General features: G+C 39.6%; 1 protein-coding gene and 1 long non-coding RNA gene across 2 annotated transcripts; one reads left to right on the plus strand and one right to left on the minus strand.

Moving 5' to 3' along the window:
- Positions 1-3,953: 3,953 nt before the first annotated feature.
- LOC116479686 (putative uncharacterized protein CLLU1-AS1) lies at positions 3,954-12,030 on the minus strand. Its single transcript, XM_032171680.1, has 4 exons — positions 11,977-12,030; positions 6,434-6,523; positions 4,865-5,039; positions 3,954-4,328 (listed from the first exon to the last, which is right to left on the minus strand). The coding sequence occupies exons 1-3, from the start codon at positions 12,026-12,028 to the stop codon at positions 4,876-4,878; spliced, it is 306 nt and encodes a 101-aa protein (XP_032027571.1). The 5' UTR covers positions 12,029-12,030; the 3' UTR covers positions 3,954-4,328; positions 4,865-4,875.
- Positions 5,397-14,739, plus strand: LOC116479687 (uncharacterized). The gene is made up of 3 exons (XR_004251036.1): positions 5,397-5,701; positions 9,240-9,807; positions 12,769-14,739. It is a non-coding gene; the product is annotated as an uncharacterized LOC116479687 (long non-coding RNA).
- Positions 14,740-18,855: the final 4,116 nt, after the last annotated feature.

The raw sequence follows: 18,855 nt of genomic DNA on the forward strand, positions 1-18,855 counted from the left end.
AGATGAGATTTTTCTTTTCTTCTTTCTTTTTTGAGACAGGGTTTTGCTGTGTTACCCAGGCTAGCCTCAAACCCCTGGCCCCTGGCCTCAAGTGATCCTCTCGCCTCTGCTTCCCAAAGTGCTGGGTATTACAGATGTGAGTCACTGAATCCAGCCTCACTTAGATGGCTTTCTTAGTGAATTATTTTATCTGGTTCTAAAACTTTTTGACAATATTCTCAAATATTTATAGATTTTATAACATAATTTATGGATTACATAGTTATGAATTTTATAAATGATTTTGTGGTATTGCCACTGATCATCACCATTGTACAGGATGTATAACATAACCATGGTTTAATATATTTCCATAAACTATAGACCAAACAAAGGCTGGTCAGGACCAGGGCATGTGTGCATTTTATATGTGTGGTGCCTATTGGAATATGCCAGGCCTCCTGTGAAAAAATCAGTAAGTGCTTATCTCATAGGACCAACAGCCCAACATTGCTGAAGTCACTACCACACTTTGCACTTATCTCCATGTGGAAATAGATAGCCACTGTTGAATTCTGGTGAGAACGACACGTCTGAAATCTCTCAGCTTCACAACCCCTATTACAGCCCTCAGAGAATCTTCTCACATAGCGCCAAACAACAACTTTAGGAGGTGATGTTCCTAGAATGAATCAGTTTCTAAAATTAAAAATGAAAACAATGACAAGGAGAAGGGAGGGCCAGGGAGGAAAGGCTGATGCTACTAAAAGACAAAAGACAGTATAACCTCTTATGAGGATGGTCCGGACACTCAGGGAAATGCAGGAAGAAATAAAAGATAGGAGTTTGAACCACACTGTGATGGCTAACTTTATGTGTGGACCCAACCAATCTATGGGACACCCAGAAAGCTTGTAAAGCACTATTTCTGGGTGCGTCTGTGAGGGTGTTTTTGGAAGAGATCAACACTTGAGTCAGTAGACTGAGTAAAGCAGATGGTCCTCACCAATGTGGGTGCACATTGTTTAATCTGTTGAGTGCCTGGATAGAACAAAAAAGGCAAAAGAAGGGTGAATTCCGTTTCTCGTCTTAAGCTGGGACATCCATCCTTTCCTACCCTCAGACATGAGAGGTTTGGATTCCTGGGCCTTTGGTCCCAAGGACTGACACCGGTGGCCACCTCTGGTTTCAGGTCTTTGGCCCCAGATTGTAAGTTACACCATCAGCTTCCTTGGTTCTTGGGCCTTAAGACTCAAGCTAAAATACACTACCAGCTTCCCTTGTTCTCTAGCATAGGGACAGCAAATCATGAAACCTTCTGCCCCCATAATCATATAAGTCAATTCCCATAATAAATCTGTGCTTATTTATCTATAGCTTTCCTTTTGGTTCTGTTTCTCCAAAGAACCTTAATGTACACGATATGACCTAACCTGTAGTAATGATAACCTTATGCAGGTTTGAACAAGATGATGGTATTCTCAGTATCTGGGAGGTATGAGCTAGAGTGATGAACCACCCCAGTGAGCCTAGGACTGAGGAGATTTCTGAAATGTGGGATATTTGGTGTCAAAACCAGGAAATAACATAGCCATATGGAAAACAAATAGAACTACCATATGATTCAGCAACCCAACCACTGGGAATTTACCCAAAGGAAAGGAAACCAGTATATAAAAGAGAATCTGCACTCCCATGTTTATTGCGGCACTATTCTCAATAGCCAAGATGTGGACTCAACCTAGGAGACTGGATGAATGGACAAAGAAAATGTGGCATATGTACACCATGAAATACTTATCAGCTATAAAAAAGAATTAGCCAAAGCAGTGGTAAGTGCCTGTCATCCCAGCTCCTTGGGAGGCTGAGGTGGGAGGATCTCTTGAGGCCAGAAGTTTGAGACCAGCCTGGGCAACATAATAAGACGTGGTCTCTAAAAAAATTTAAAAATAGGCCTTCCTTAAAAAAAAGAATAAAATCATGTCATTCATGGCAACATAGATGGGACCGGAGGACGTTAATATTAAGTGAAATTAGCCAGGAACAGCAAGTTAAACCCCACATATTCTCATTCATATGTGGAAGCTAAAAAAACCTTGATCTCATAGAAGTAAAAAGTAGAACAGAGGATGCTGGAGACTAGAAAAGGTAGGGAGAAGGAGGGGAGAGGGAAAAATTTGTTAACAGATACAAAAACAAAATTACAGTTAGATAGGGGGAATTAATTCCAGCATCTTGTAGCACTATAGGATGCCTATAGTTAATAATACGTTAATCAGTCTCAAATAGCTAGAAGGAGGATATTGAATGTTCCCAACACACACAAAAAAATGATAATGTATGACATGATGGATATGGTGGTTATCCTGATCTGATCACTCTACATTATACGTATCAACACATCACTATGTACCCCATAAATATGTAGAATTTTTATTTGTCCATTTAAAAAAGATAATAAATTTAAAAATAAAATAAAAACTAAATTAGTGTTCCATGAAAACCTGAATGAACTGGTCACCCTACGTCTGCCCGTCTAGATGGCTGCTCAAAGTTTCCCAGGCTCCACGTCAAGTTGTTCCACTGCTCACTGGAACTTCCCTAGTCAGGTTGGGCAAATACTAATTTACAGCAATGGTGAATTTATCACTGACATTTCTTCAGTTCCCCTCTTTGGCATCTGCTTCTTCTTTTCTGTAATGCTGTTTGTTGAAATGCCCAACATTCTTTTTCTTCCCTAGAGCTATTCAGCGTGACCTTTCTTTTCACATTTTCCCATGCCACTTCCATTACGTCAAAATAAAACAGTCCTGTGTGGCCACTGCTCATGACCTTGTTTCCTGCCATGTGAAGATAGGATCAGCTGCTCTTTCTTCTCCTCCTTTTTTTTTGGAGACAGGATCTCTCTCTGTCACCCAGACTGGAGTGCAATGGCACAGTCGTAGCTTGCTGCAGCCTCGAACTCCTGGACCTCCTCAGCCTCCTGAATAGCTGGGACTACAGGTGTACACCACCATGCCTTCCTAATCTTTTATATATATATATATTATAGAGATGGGGTATTACTCTGCCACCCAGGCTGAAGATCAGCTGCTCTTTCTAATGTGTGGTTAGATAAGAAGATCTGTCTCCCAGGGGATAAAATACTACCTGGAATAAAGATATCTTTAAAATAATCCCAGAGAAGAAAACATTTGTATAGTATGACAGAGGCAGAGAAAACAGAGAATATTTGTTAAGGCAGGACTTTCACCACCCCCAGTACAATCATCTGTCTATTACCTTTATACCTTACACGGGCTGGCACTGCTGGGGGTACGAAGTAGATGCCAAACTTCGCAATGGTTAGATTCATGTTCAAAAAGCCATTGGATCAAACCTTTGTGAAAGTTTCCAGCTTTTTTCTGTTCCAAATATGTGTCCATTATAAAAGAATCTCAAGAGCATAACTGCCAAGATAGTCTATGTCCGTGAGTATTTCAACGTCTCTCATGAAATCTGTTCCCATTATTAATCAAGATATTGTATGAACAGTATTCCACATAAACTAGGCGCTCAATAATGATTCATTGGCCAATGGAGGGTCATTAATGCACTACAATCTTTTATGCAGGGGGCCCACAGAAATCAGTATGATCCCATAGGAATCCTTTTCTTTTCCTTTGAGAAAGAAACAGAGAGTGGCTTGTATTAGGTTTCTTGTGTGTGTTGTGAGGCGGAAAGATATGAAAAGAAACTTGATCAGAGCATAAATGTGGGCCCGTGAGATAGGAGAGAATGAGGGAATAAAGGAAGAAAACATAGATTATAGACAGGAAAATCAAACCTATTAAAACAGATAATTTTCGAATACTAAAAATGTACATTCATTTGAACAAAAAGATTCTATAAAGCAAGATTTCTCTGTTCTTACCAGCACTACCATGCCCAAACTACCTTAGGAAATGAATAGCAGAGTCAAACTTAAAAGCACCTGAAATTTAAAACAAAAACCAATTTACATTCTATTTAAGAAAAGCAAACAGATGGGCCTGCTAATAATGTCAAAGTCTTGTCTACAAAGAGAAAAACAAACCTGGAACCTGAAGTCAAACAAGTTCAAAATAAAAAGCAAACCAATAAACAGAAACCAACATAGACAGAAGTTACTACCATCTCCCTCAGCCTGTGGAATTCTGGAACTTCTCTTTCTTTCCCCCCTTCTCCTTCTCTCACCTGGAAGACGAGCAGAGTGAACACATCAGGGGTTGTCAATTCCCCAGATGGCACCACATTCATAAACCACCAACTCCAGGAGAACGTAGGAAGCTTAGTCAAGGCCAAAGTTCTCTTTGGATATTCCACATGGGCTTCAAGACAAAAGAAAAAAAGTTTGCTTGAGAATATCTTCATATCTATTAGTTTGAACCATGCAAAATTACAGTTTTTATAGGTAAAATGAGTGCCTATTGGCAATTTCAGATGATTGACCCTAATACATTATGCTTTTGGTTATAGAAATATTCAGATCTTAAACATATGCTGTTACATACAAAATCAGGTATATTCCTGCTTCTATAATTAAAGCAAAGAGAATTTCTTTTGGTAACTACTCCTTCTGAGATGAGGTATGAACCAAGTTCAGGAGCCCGAAAGGTCTGGGTCTGGGTCATTTCTCCACCTCTCACTTGTCCCACCATCTTGGTCGGTCATTGTGTTCTGAGCTGTCTCATAAAACATCTGCTATGACTTTACTTTCTCGTGATAGGGTGGCTTTCCATCGTTGGCACTTCGTTGGCCTTATTGGTATGCTTTATACACTGGTCTCGTTTCCAAATTGGCATTATTGTTGTTATGATTCCTGCTGCTCTCCCACATTTCCCATCTTTCTCCTGATCTCTCTCACCTGTATATTTCTTACATTTTCTCCTGTGCTTCCTTCTTCCCATAATCATTGCCCAAGTGTGTCTTCCTTCTTCTCCTTGGCACATTTCCTTTGCCCGCTCTCACATACGCAGAGATGGCTCTTGGTTTTCCTTCTGAAATCTCATAGTTTGGAGGTAAACTTGTTAGCAAGGCCACTGAGAAGAGAAAAAAAGGGAAACATAAGGGAAACCAAGTCACTATCTCTCTCATTTCCTGGTTTCTAGAAGTAAGACCCAAAGAACTCACTGTTTCAGCACTTTCAGCTCAGGCCAAACTAGGGTGATCAAACTGAGCTTCTGAGTGCTGATCAAAACCTATAAAACCAAGTAGACAGACCATCTACAAATCTTCACTGTTAAATACCATAAAGAATGAAAAGGTCACTAATCGGTAAGACTATATGTGTGATAATTAAATTTATGCATCAACCTGGCTAGGCTAAAGGATGACCAGGTAGCTGGTAAAACATTATTCTGGGCGTGTCCATAAGAGTGTTTTCGGAAGAGATCAGCATTTGAATTGGTGAACTTAGTAAAGCAGATGGCTCTCACCAATAAGGGCAGGCATCGTCTAATCTGTCGAAAGCTTGAATAAAACAAAAAGAGGAAGGGAAAATTTGCTTCTTTTCTTCTTGATCTAGTATATCATCTTCTCCTGCCCTTGGAGATGAGTGGGCCTTCAGACTTAAACCAGGAGTTACCCCTTTGGCTTCCCTGGTTCTCAGTTCTTTGGACTTGGACTGAATTACACTGCCAGCTTTCCTGGTTCTCCAGCTTGCAGATGGCAGATCATGAGACTTCTTGGCCTCCATAATTGTGTGAGTCAATTTCCATTTTATTTACATATCCAGTCATGCATTGCTTAACAATGGAGATAGGTTCTGAGAAATGTATCGTTAAGTGATTTCATCATTGTGCAAACATCATAGAGTGTAATTACACAAACCTAAACAGCATAAACTACTACACGTCTAGGCTACATGGTGTAGCCTGTAACATCGTGATAAGTATGTATAACATCATGATAAGCATGTATGTATCTACCATATCTAAATGTAGAAAAGGTACAGTAAAAATATGGTATAATCTTATGGGATCACCATCATATATGCAATCCTTTGTAGACTGAAATGTCATTGTGTAGTGCATGACTGTATATGCACATGCACACACACACACACAAACACACACACACACACACACTATTGGTTCTTTTTGTCTGAAAAGCCCTAATACAATATGTTATACATTTGTATTGACTCTATTTCAAAATTTATGGTTTTGGTGAAACATATGTGGAGATGGGGCATAGGTGTGTGAACTGGGATAGTGTCCTGCTGATGAATGGATGGGAGGCATCATTTGGGACAAACCCAGGGCATCAATGTATAGATATCAAGAGCTCAACAAGAGCATGTTATGGCAAAACCCCCCACAAGACCTCTCAGAAGTTGTGAAAAATGTTTCTGCTAAAAGTTTCTTTATGACAGATGACATTTATGGATAAAATAGGGATTAGCAGGATTCTTTAAATACTTTCGAACACTGACCTTCATTTCTACCAGGCAGTGGGGCCCCAAGTGCAGAGCCATAGGAAGTACAAGTCTGGGAGATATTAGGCTGCACTGTCTGTAGAGAATCTGAAAAATAATAGAGTCAATGAAATGCAATTTGGTATAATTATTGCCATGCATCATAATTCTAAATCATACTAGTGGTCAAATACTCTTCCCTGAAAAAACATTTTCTTGGTTTGATTTCTAAATAATTGTTGTGGTCACCACTGAGCTTTTAAATATATAAATGGTTTCAAGTTTGCATATTTTTATTACCTGTTCCTTAACAAACATTGAATCCGACATGAAAATGATTATGGGAAACATCCGAGTGTACAGTCCCTGACTCTTAAGGACTCAGGTAAATACTTAGGGTATTTCATGGCCCTAGTCTTTGGGGTACCACATGTTTCTTCTTCAAATCACAGATTCAAAATCAAGAATGATAACACAGTGATTGTGTAGACAAAATAACTGAACCAAAATTGCTTGCTTCTGTCATTCTATGGGACCACTTAGAGTTTTTACTTGTGCTTAAAATTTTGAATAGTAAAACAGAGTGTGAACTTCATGCTGGAATATTTTTGGCTTTTTAGACACAATTTTAAGTACATGAAATGTTTTTACAAGACTAAGTAACATCACTGAAATTACAGCTTTCTTCTTTTTAAAACTAGTATTTGTTTTAAAACTAAAGAGCAAATCAAGAAAAGCATAATTATTACTATTATTACAGGATTATTACTGAAAAAGAAATGTATAGAATAGAGGAGGAAGGAATTAACAAATGATCCACTCTGGGTGTTGAAAACACCAATAAGCCACTGCTTCCAGGAAGTGCCTAAGACAGAGGTGGCTTGGCTTGCTGGGTCACAGCATGTAAGGAAACTGCTGGGCTACACGCCACCATCCTCAGTTGTCCAGATAGGTAATCCCATAGCCCCATGGGGAAATAATCTTTAATTATGATATAGCTGACACCATTCAAAGCACTATGCTAAGTCCTTTATGTGAATTAATTTTTGTCAAATTTATTTTTCACAAATAACCCAAATATGTATACCACTATTATCCTACTTTACAGAGGAGAAACTAAGCTCCTAAAGTTTAAATATCTAACCCAAGTTAAGACTGCTAGTCACCCTAGGCTATTAACTCAGGTATAATAACATTATGCTACTGTCTGCAGCTTTGACTATGCCTGAATTACAGCGTCATGCTATCTAACTAAAAAGCTGAAGGAATTAAAATGAGCCATAGGGCTCAATTTCATAAAAGGAGAGAAAATACTGGGGAAAAGTGATAATGCAGAGTTTAAAATATTTTTGTAAAAGTGCCAGAGATTGAGTATAACAAGTGTGACCAAAAAAAAAAGGAAGAAGGTAAAAAAAAAAAAAAGAGGGAGGTCTGAGAAATAGAAATATCAGAGGAAGGAAATAAAGGAGGGTGAGAGTGAATTCTCGTTTAGCATTCAGGTTCCACAGATTGCACAAATCACATTTCTTTTTTTACCAACTAAGGAAAAATAACACTTGACCTAACATTTCATTGCAGTTAGCTAAAGGATGCTAGAAAAACTATGTTTCAGTGGTTTGCTCTAATTTCTTCAGGAATAGAGAAAAGTGACAAAAAGATCAGAGAAGAGAAGAAAGGAAACTCAGAAAAATACAGAATTGGAGTAGGATATAACATATTTGGGTTTAAGGTAAAATTTTATACTGTAATCTTAAGTATCTTGCTACTTCAGTTTGGTCCCTGGAACAGCAGCATCAGAATCTGCTGAGGGCTTGTTAAAAAGGCAGAATCTCAGGTCCCATCCCAGACTCACTGAATCAGAATATAAATACTGACAAGATGCCCCGGGATTCATATGCACAGTACAGCTGGCGAAGTTCCATTGTAGCCTGTGATTGTTTTCTGCAACTTAGTATTTCTGAGTTTTCCCAAGGAAGAAAACCCAGGCCTTAGCTTCTGGCAGACTTGTGTTTCTCCTTTACTTACTAGCTGCATGACCCATGAGCAAGGAAATCAAACTTTATGTGCCTCAGTTTCCTCATCTATAAAATGGAGACTATAATAATCATCTCCTAGGCTTGTTTTGAGGATGTTCAATAAATGCTCCTTTCATTCCTCTATTTACAGACCTGCCGCAGACAATTCTGCTAGCAGCCTTTGTGCTATTATCTGTTTTCTAAACTTAGTAATTGAGTGTTATCTGGAGACTAAACTCTGAAATAAATAAGCTGATTATTTATTTATTTTCTCAAAACAACAGAATACGATTTAGCAAATTACCTCTTAAGATATTATTTTACATTTCTATATTCTCCTACCCTGAGTTGATGTGTGAGCAGTATGTCACTTTCATAAAGCCAGGTATACATTATGGACAGGTAAGTAAAAAACATATTATTTATTCTACGTTTTTGTCCAAGAATTTTAAATTTCAACTGCTGCGCGTGTGTTGGTAACGTAAAACAAACTCAGTACAGTAGTATTCAGTACAGTATTTAAGCCCCTGTACTTAAACATATTCCTTGTACAAATGAAGTTACATGAAAAGCAAATTTGTGTGAGATATTGTAGATGAAAGTAAATTAGTCTTTATGTTCCCCACAAATTGAAACGCATTTCAAAAACTCTGTGTATGTGTGTGTGTGACAGAGTGTGTGTGAGAGAGACAGACAGACAGATACGCTTTGGTTGCCTCTGTAAGCTGGCTGCTGTGATTAATAAGACCAAGTTTTCTAAAGAAAATGAGATCATAACAAAAGCCCTCTTTATGCCTATCTTTTATCAGGGGCAAAAAGGAAAGAGACAAAACAGCATGAAATGATGAGACCAAGTGATGAAAATTCATTCACAATGATTACTTTCAAGAGTAATTTCTCTTGGGTAATTCAGCAGCCTGTTACTATGGCTCTCTGGAGTGATAGCTAATGTAAATGAAGCCACTAAAAGTGGATTATCCTGACAAGAATATACTCAGCCAATAATGCAACAGAAATCCATTCAAAGCATTCGGGAAAAATTCAAAAGAATAAATATTCTTTTTTTTTTAAAAAAAGTTAATGACCTACAATCCATTTCTTCCCTGACTAACAAGCAGCAAGCACTTAAAAATATCCAGCCAGGATGAAATAGAAACCCACCTGACTTGTTAATATTTTTGTTTGGTCCCAGGGACTCAGATTCTAAGCCAAATTCTTTGAGTGATCTTGGCAAATGTCTCAAATTATTTTTGCCAACTTTTCTTTATCTTGGAAAAAAAAGTTTCATGAATGGGTGTCAAGGGATCCGAAATTGATTAGTTTTAGAAACCTTTCTTGCAGATACGTATGGCACCCTAAAAATGTATTAGAAAAAAAGTAAGTACTCTGTAGTGTGAAAAATTCTTAAAGGACACCCTCTTTTACAAACTCACAAAAACAGCCTTTGGAATACCCATATGAAGTAGCTGTTGTTTTTGCTTTCTATATACCTACATCTTGGCTATTATAAAAAGACTGGTTTTTGGCCAAGTGTGGTGGCTCACGCCTGTAATCCCAGCACTTTGGGAGGCCAAGGCGGGCGGATCACCTGAGATCAGGAGTTCAAGACCAGCCGGGTCAACATGGTGAAACCCAGTCTTTACTAAAAATACAAAAATTAGCCAGGTGTGGTGACGGGCGCCTGTAGTCCCAGCTACTCGGGTAGCTGAGGCAGGAGAATCACTTGAACTCAGGAGTCCGAGGTTGCAGTGAGCTGAGATCATGCCACTGCACTCCAGCCTGGGTGACAGAGCAAGACTCCATCTCAAAATAAAAATTAAAAAAAATGGTTTTTCAACAGCTATTCCCACCCCTCTGCATGGAAATATTCACCCAGTCAATTGTTTTCCTAGTTTGGGTAATGGCCCTCTGGGAAGGACTGGAGTGGTGAACACAGGAGCAGCTGCAAACTATGTTTAGAAGCATGTCTGGGAAATGTCATGCAAGAAAAGACATATTTAAAGGTAGGCTTTGCATGAATGGAAAAGGAGGGTGATTCTATGTAGAGCAGAGCCTCTTACTTGGAGTGAGAGAAGCAGAAGTGGGAAAGCAAGAGGAATTATGCTTTTCATCAGCCAAATTTGCAGGTAGGAGGATTGACTAAGAAAAGGGAAGTCATCTTGGCTGAGGCTCATGAAACCAGGTGTAAAGAAAGTGGACTAGATTAATTTCATCCATTACAGGAAGAAGAGCCGTGAGAGATAATCCAGAAATCATTGGGATTTGATGGTAGAAGGTATTTTGGGACTATTCCATTTGAAATGAGAAGGTACCTGACATTCTTTGAATTCCTTTCAAGCAAAGGATTAAACTTACCCATGAGTTGACTCAGAAAAGCATAAAAAGTATTGTTGCTCTACTCAAAGTTTTATCCAACTCATTCTCACTTCTTATTCCACGATGAAATGACATAAATGAGGTTTGTTGTTGTTGTTGTTGTTGTTGTTGTTTTTCTGGACACAAGGCAAGGCAGCTACCTGGGCAGAGCTGTTTTATTTCTCTATGCCGTGTGGAGAAATTGGTTAATTGGCCATGGAAGGCAGCCAGTAAGATGTTCCCATGTGAGTGAACTTTCCAGGGTTCCCAGCTTCTGCATCCTTCCCCATCCCTCATTTCCATTGTTGGTGATGACAATGTCTCTCCCATCAGCCTCATGAAGTTCTCTTTCATTTATTAAAATTTGCTTTCAGGAAAAATTTTGAAAATGTGTCCAATAATGCCTGATTGGCCCCTTATCCTAAAGGCTTAAACTGGAGGAAGGAAGCTAAACTGAGAAATTTTGCAAATCATTGAGCCAAAAACATATTAATAGCAAGGATCTATCATTTATTGACTAGTATGTGGCAGGAAGTGCCCTTTTATTTAGGCAGGGAGAGTTGATGGGGGGAGTGGGGTTCATGCATCTTAAAGAGGTGCTATCTCCTCCTATATAAATCATGTAAGTCAAGAAAGTAAGGAATTGTCTTTGTTTGGTTATATTCAGGGGATTAGAGTATACAGCAGAAGATCCCAAGAGATCTTGGGATCAGTTTAGAGTAAGAAATGCCAATACCGCCGGGCGCGGTGGCTCACGCCTGTAATCCCAGCACTTTGGGAGGCCAAGGCGGGCAGATCACCAGGTCAGGAGATTGAGACCATCCTGGCTAACGTGGTGAAACCCTGTCTCTACTAAAAATACAAAAAATTAGCCGGGCGTGGTGGCGGGTGCCTGTAGTCCCAGCTACTCAGGAGGCGGAGGCAGGAGAATGGCATGAACCCGGGGGGCGGAGCTTGCAGTGGGCCAAGATCGCCCCAATGCACTCCAGCCTGGGCAACAGAACGAGACTCCATCTCAAAACAAAGAAATGCCAATACCAGGAGAAATAGAGCCAAATCATGAACATAAGCTAAACAAATGTTGGCAGTGTAGCCTAGTGGTTAAGAGTGCAGACTCTTAACTAGAACACTGCACTCCATGTCCTCACTCCAGACCCTCACTGTGGGGGTCTAATTTAACCCGTTACTTACCAGTGGCAGTCTTAAGGCATTCCTTAAGTTCGTTGTGCCCCAATTTGTTCATCTGTAGAAGAGGTAGGATGACAGTAGCGTCTACTTTATAGGCTTACTGTGAGCATTAAATGAGTTACTACTGTATCTGTAAAGTGCTTAAAATGCTGCTCCAAAAGAGTTTGTTGAACACTTAAGAACTAATTTACTTGCATCTAAACTGACAGCTCTCAATAACTGGAAATGATCAAGCATAAGCCCTGGAATATAGGCAGGTCTCCATGAAGGCAAAAATGTTCATTTCTTTTGTTCAGCCCTGTGCCTAGATCAATACCTAGTGATCATGCTCAAGAAATATTGTTGAATGAATCAATGAACCTACCGAGGTAGTTACATAAAAGGGTTCTGCATGAGTACAAATCTGGGCAAAGTGACCTCCAAGGAAATTTCCACTCTGTGATTTCCTTAAGGAACTGATAAATTGGTGTGATACAATATAAAAAATGTGCCTATATGATTTGAGAGAAACTTATTTTCTCTCTCTTTTTTCCTTCCTTCTTTCCTCCCTCCCTTCCTTCTCTTTCTTCTTTTTCTTTCTTTCTTCTCTTCTCTTTCCTTTCTTTCTTCTTTTCTTTCTTTCTGCCTTTCTTTCTTTCTCTTTCGTTTTCTTTCTTTCCTTTTTTCCTTTAAGCAGAACATGTCTGTTAGATGAATGCCTTTTTCTAGTTAAAAGGTTAAACAGGAAAGTGAAGCACAATTATCAAGGGTCTCCAGTCATCTCCACATATTCCTAATCATTATCTTCTTTTGCAGTTTCATATCTCCAGGCCTTTCATTGGGTCAGGCTGGCATTTCGCTGCCCTTTATGTGTGTGACAAGTGAAAATAAGGAAAGAAAAAAACTCAAGTGAAGAAAATCAGAATCTGTGCAGCAGTTCCGGGGCGTTTCAGCTGCTTCCCACATCACCTGCCTCATCAAGCCCCAGCATCCATCTCCCTGCTCATCTTACATCCCGTGTGCATGACAGGCCCACCATTCGCTTATCAGAGCAAAGGCTCTCGCACTATTCTGGTTCACCCCCCATTTAGCCAGATATACAAGAATATCTACACAGATGACCTGCCCCACCTGGGAGCTCAGAGGAGCTCAGATTCCGTTACTATTGCACGAAGGACAGATCTCCCAGCAAGAATGACAGAAAAGACTAACTGCCCCCAAAATCTCCTTTCCAAAACACAATTCTCCTAATTCTCCCAAGAAACCAGAATGTGACTGCTCACCTCCCTAAGGACCTGAAAACAATTGGCCATTTCAGCTATTTAAATCAACTTTAAAAAATCCAACCCCCAAAATATTAAACCATTTTGGTTGGAATGATAACATAACTAACTTGCTGACAGCTGCTTCTGCTATTTGCAAAAATGGAAAAAAAAATACTTCTAATCAGGTCAAATCACTCTACCTTTGGGATTCTAAATTTACTCATATTCTCAAAGAAATATATTCAGTTATAGTGGGGAAAATAGGATTATTCCTTTAGCTCAATAAGCAACCAGAAGTTCTTTCTTCAAATCTTGACATTTAATCAATCAGAAATTGATTTTTGGAAAACTGTTTCCTATGAAGCTATCTCTGCCCGCAGGATTTTTCTTTTACAGTCCAGACTGTAGAAGGAAATTCACAACCTGGACTTTCACCTCCATTGGTCAGAGTTTTACTGACCAATCCCACCTCTGCCTTACACCTAACAGAAGTTTATGCCTCTGTTTTCTCTTCACATACCCCAACAGTTACAAATGGTTGTTATTATTAAGCATCTTTTATTTTGTGGCCTCTGATTATATGGTCCCCTAAATTTTGAACTAATCACAAAAGATTAGTAAAATTTTTTAACATATTAATAATATTTTGTTTATGTGTCAATATCTTAGCATGTATCAATTAAGACAGAGGTCTTAACGTTCTCTTTTTGAAAGAGACTATTAAGATTCAGAGATATTAAGAGATTCTCCCAGGATAACAGTTAGGTAACGGAGCTGGATTTTAGTCCAGGTCTGTCTACAGCTCTAACGTATATACACCCTTTGTATAACATGTCACGAATTCAGCATAAAGGGATCTTCAGTGATCTAAGTCAGGGGTCAGCAAACCTTTTCTAACAAGGAACAAATAGTAATATTTCAGGCTTTGTGGACCCTATGGTCGTTATCATAACTGTTCAAATCACCATGTAGTGTAAAAGGAGCCATAAGCAAAGTATAAACTAACCAATGTGGCTGTTTTATGGGATTTTTTTTTAACTCTTTATTTACAAAAGCAGGTGGCAGGTCAGAACTCGCTTATGGACCATAGTTCTCTGACCCCTGACCTGAGAAAATCTTATATTTATGGACAACATTTAGACTGTGACCTGCCGAGTAGGAACGAGAAGCTCTGTCAACTGAAGATCAAGGCTGGAGTTCTGAAAGCCAAAGCGCTGTCTGGTGTTAATGATAAGTGAAATAGTTAAAGTTAGAAGATCCCAGTTATAAGAAGCACAAAGAATACTGACCGTAGACTCCTGAACAAGAGTGTCTGGACTTCTGGCTTAGGCACTCTGGCTGTATGGTCCTGGCCAAGTTACCTAATCTCTCCAGGCTTCCATTTTCTTATCATTCAATGAAGATAATAGAAGTATTTTCCTCAGAGAGCTGTAAGAATAAAATGAGCTAACCCATGTCAAGCACATAGAATAGGGCCCAGCCTATATTAATTTATCAATAAATGCCAGCTACATGTTAGTTCTCTACATTTTTATTCATTATCATAAAATGTTTATCTACAGATTGGCATTGTAAGGATGGAGTTAAAATTGCATATATGTGAAGGGAAATTATTCCTGTTACTATTGATCTGCATCACATTACCCCAAATTTGATGGCTTAAAGTAACAACATTCATTTTGCAAACAAATTTGAAATTTGAGGAGGGCTTGTCTGGGAAGACTTGTCTCTGCTCTGTGTGGTATCAGCAGGGGGAGGCTTGACCGACTGGCACATGCCCTTCCAGAATGGCCCACTCTCATGTCTGCAAAGTTGGTGCTGGCTCTTGGCTGGGAGCTCGGCTGGGGCTGAGTGCTAGGGTCCCTGGGAGGTTTCTGTGGCCTGAACTTCCTCACCGCAAGGCGGCTGTGGTGTGAGGGTGAGCATTTCAAGATAGAGCCAGGATGACACTGTATTACTGTGTAAGACCCAGCCTGGGAATTAATGTAGCATCACTTCCATCCCATTCTATTTTTAAAAAGTGAGTTATTAAGGTCACCCCATATTCAAGGGGATAGGAATTAGACTTCATCTGTATTAAGAAAAGTGTTTTTAAAAATTGTAGACATGTTTTAAAATTCTGAAGTCCACTTACAGGCTGCAGACTATTTATATATACATGCAAAATACACTCCTACATTTTCTCCTTAGAAGGCTCAGTTGCAGGTACAGATGAAGCCCTTCAAGTGAGATTTCTTATGTATTTATCCTCTCAATCTAAAGACTTGTAAACTAAGAGACAAGTTATTTGTAACCTACATACCCAATATTCAATGGTAAAATATACATAGGACAGCCACTGTAGACACTCTTGTTTTAAATAGAGGAAAATGAGAGCACATAACAGTCATTGGCTCATAGCAACTCTGATATCCAGACAGCAAACACAGGCAGGTCGTTTTTTAGGCCTCAGTCCTACTGCCTGGATTCCCTACTGCTCTTGGGTCTTCCCTCCAGGTTCTTGGTTCTTACACCTCTTTTCATTTAATACTATTTCTGTTCCTTTAAGTTCAAGCTGGCAAAATATGATTGTACAATTCTGTTTAAAATTCTGGGACTTCCTGTGATTCTTATTGGGGAATACCCCATTAGACAAAAATCTCTTTGACATAAGCCATTCTCTACCTGAGATCCCTGTAAGGCTGTGATGGGACCACATAACCTTAAAATTATTAGAAGACTTACTGTTTAACTGAGAGAATCTGCCTAGCATATGCTTAGATCCTTAGAGGAACTCTGTTTCAAAGGGCTTATGAGACATTATCTTGTATCTTTCTAAGGTACAAACAAAAGGTCTTTGGCTTTTGAGTTTGATCTTTGAGCTGACACCTTTTCTTAATTTGAGACTCCTCTGCTCTATGGAGAGACTGACAAAGAGAAATAGTTTTATATTTGAATGTAACATCTTGGATCTTTAATAGATTATCTTAAAATTTTCCTGAAAATGTAACGGTTCCTTTTCTTAAAATTCATTCGCCCTACACACTTATTATATATGACTAAAAGAAACTCCCTGGCATTTTCAACATTCTGGTTGGAAATTTTCTTAGCCCAATCTACCAGTTTATTAGGTATATTTGTATTTTCCATGTCACTGTAGGTGACAATTTTGCTAAACTTTCTGCCACTACATAGCAAGGATCCCTTTCTCCAGTTTTCAGTAACAATCTACCAATAGCCTCCTCAAGGTCTACCAAGCTTCTACTAAAAATCTCTTTCAGCCCCTTCCAACTTCTGCCCACCAACCAGTCCCAGAAGCAATACCCATGGTTTAGGTTTCATTATAGCAGCATCTAGTTTCGAGTTCTCAGAACCTGTTTCGATCATGTTTCACTGTTTCCAAAACATCCCAAAACAGTAGCTTAAGACAGTAACACTTATTTTGCTCACAGGCTGCACAGGAAGCATGGCTGGAGAGGTCTCAGGAAATATACAATCATGATGGAAGGCGAAGAGGAAGGGGGTATGTCTTACATGGCCAGAGCAGGAGAAAAAGAAGGGGAAGGTGCCACACACCTTTTAAAAACCCAGATCTCATGAGAACTTACTCACTATCATGAGAACAGCAAAGAAGAAATCTGTCTCCATGATCCAATCACCTCCCACCAGGCCCCTTCTCCCACATTGGGGATTACAATTCGACATGAGATTTGGGCAGGAACACAAATCCAAAGCTTAACAGTTGGCAACCCTTTTTTAAAGAAAGTAATGACATCAACTCCTTGGGGATGTGGGTTGGGAGAGAATATTGGAGAGGATCCAGGGGAAGTGAAGATATCAAGTTGTTTATACATAAATAGATCTACCTTTTTAGGAAAGTAGAATATGTCATTTAGGATAGGGAAAGTTGAAGATGTTACTCTATTCAGCTTTAGGGAAACTCCAAGGTGTAACCCTATGTCCTATGAATATTAGGATTGTGGAAAGTGCTCCATTGGAAGAAGACAGAAAATGTCCTGCTGCACAGGGATCAATATCTTCATGCCACATCTTGCAAATGCAGACAGGGAGCTTGCTCTAAATTCGCGTTGCCTTTTAGAAAGTTACAGAGCGTATGTCTTTATATCTCCTTTATTTTTGCCCTTGATAGGAGACTGCCAGGGATTCAGTTATTACAATTTTACATTTATTTATCCTTTTCTGGGAGAACCTCATACCTTTTTTACTAGAGAGGCCAAGGTCACAATTAAGATTAGGGAGACAATACAGAGTCAAGACACCTGAATTTTGCCACACTACTCTTGGGTCACTTTTATTGGTGGTTCTGGGCCTCATTTTTATTACTAGTATTATTAATTATTTTACTGTTGTTGTGTGTATAGGAGCTGGAAGATAGTGACTTCTATTAGAATTTATTCTTATAAACAATGCTGTATGGCTCTCGGATTAAGAAGTAAATAGAAAACAAAAAGTGTCTTTGAACTGTTGTCTCTTCTAGGTCTTCTCAGAATGCTACCATTCTGGGATTAGATGGGTGAATTTCCTTTTTCTTTTGTTTGAGAGGTCTAGATTTTTGAAGTATCTAAACCATCTTTAGATCTAGGTTAATCTCCAAAAAGCAATATTGCCTGAAACATTCCACTTTAAGGAAGTTTGCATTTCTCTGAGTGTAAGGGTCTGGTCTGTAACTCCTTGAGTTCAGGAATATGTCTTTTTATCCCCATAGTTCAGTGCCTACCCTAGTGTCTTCCCTACAAGTGATCATTGAATGAAGAAAGGAATAAACTCCCTCTTCTCTAACATACATCAGAGACCTCTGACCCTTATTGGGTCCCCCTTCCCTATTGATATACCTCCCCATCTCCAGACATCCACATGGCCTCCTAGAGGTATGGGATTCTTCCCTCTTCTCCTGGTACAAGCTCCTTGCCTGAAATTTTTCTGACCCACCCCCATTTCTAACCGTCACAGGTTTAGATTTTCTGAAGCAAACATACAGACAGAGTTCAAGGTACAAGACGTTTAATAGGAATTGACTCTTGTGAAAGGAAGATGGGAAGATGTGGGACTGGGCTCAGTGAGAAGCCAAGCTGTGACACAATGAAAACCTCAGCCCGCCCTGCACAGAGCTCAGGAATGAGTGTCACCTGTTAGAGCTGACCTGGGCCAGGTCAACATTGCTGGGTGTTTCTGCTTCTGCCTGGTTCAGTTGTCAGATGCAAGCTGACCTGGGGAGGGTTTGACTGGGCAAAATGGCTGCCTGAAGATGAGGTCAATCAGAAGGGGCTGATAGCCAAAAGTGGTTTGCTCATCTCACTACCCACAGCTGGGTGGCAAGTCCTTCAAGAGGGAGCTGGACGATGCTTCTCCACCTCTACTACACCAAACAAGGCATTTCTTTCTTCTTCTTTTTCTCCCTGTCTACCTTCCCCCTCTCCCCTCCCCCCTCCCCTCCTCCTCCTCCTTCTCCTTCTTCTTCCTCTTTTTTCTCCTTCCTCTTTTCTTTAAAGACAGGGTCTTGCTTGGTTGCCCAGGCTGGAGTGCAGTGGCAAGATCATAGCTCACTGCAGCCTCAACCTCCTGTGTTTAAGCAATCCTCTCACCTTGGCCTCCCAAGTAGCTGAGACTACAGGCATGTGCTATCATGCCTGACTAATTT

This window comes from Hylobates moloch, unplaced genomic scaffold (assembly GCF_009828535.3).
Source record: "Hylobates moloch isolate HMO894 unplaced genomic scaffold, HMol_V3 SCAFFOLD_12, whole genome shotgun sequence".
In the NCBI taxonomy this organism is placed as follows: Eukaryota; Metazoa; Chordata; class Mammalia; order Primates; family Hylobatidae; genus Hylobates; species Hylobates moloch.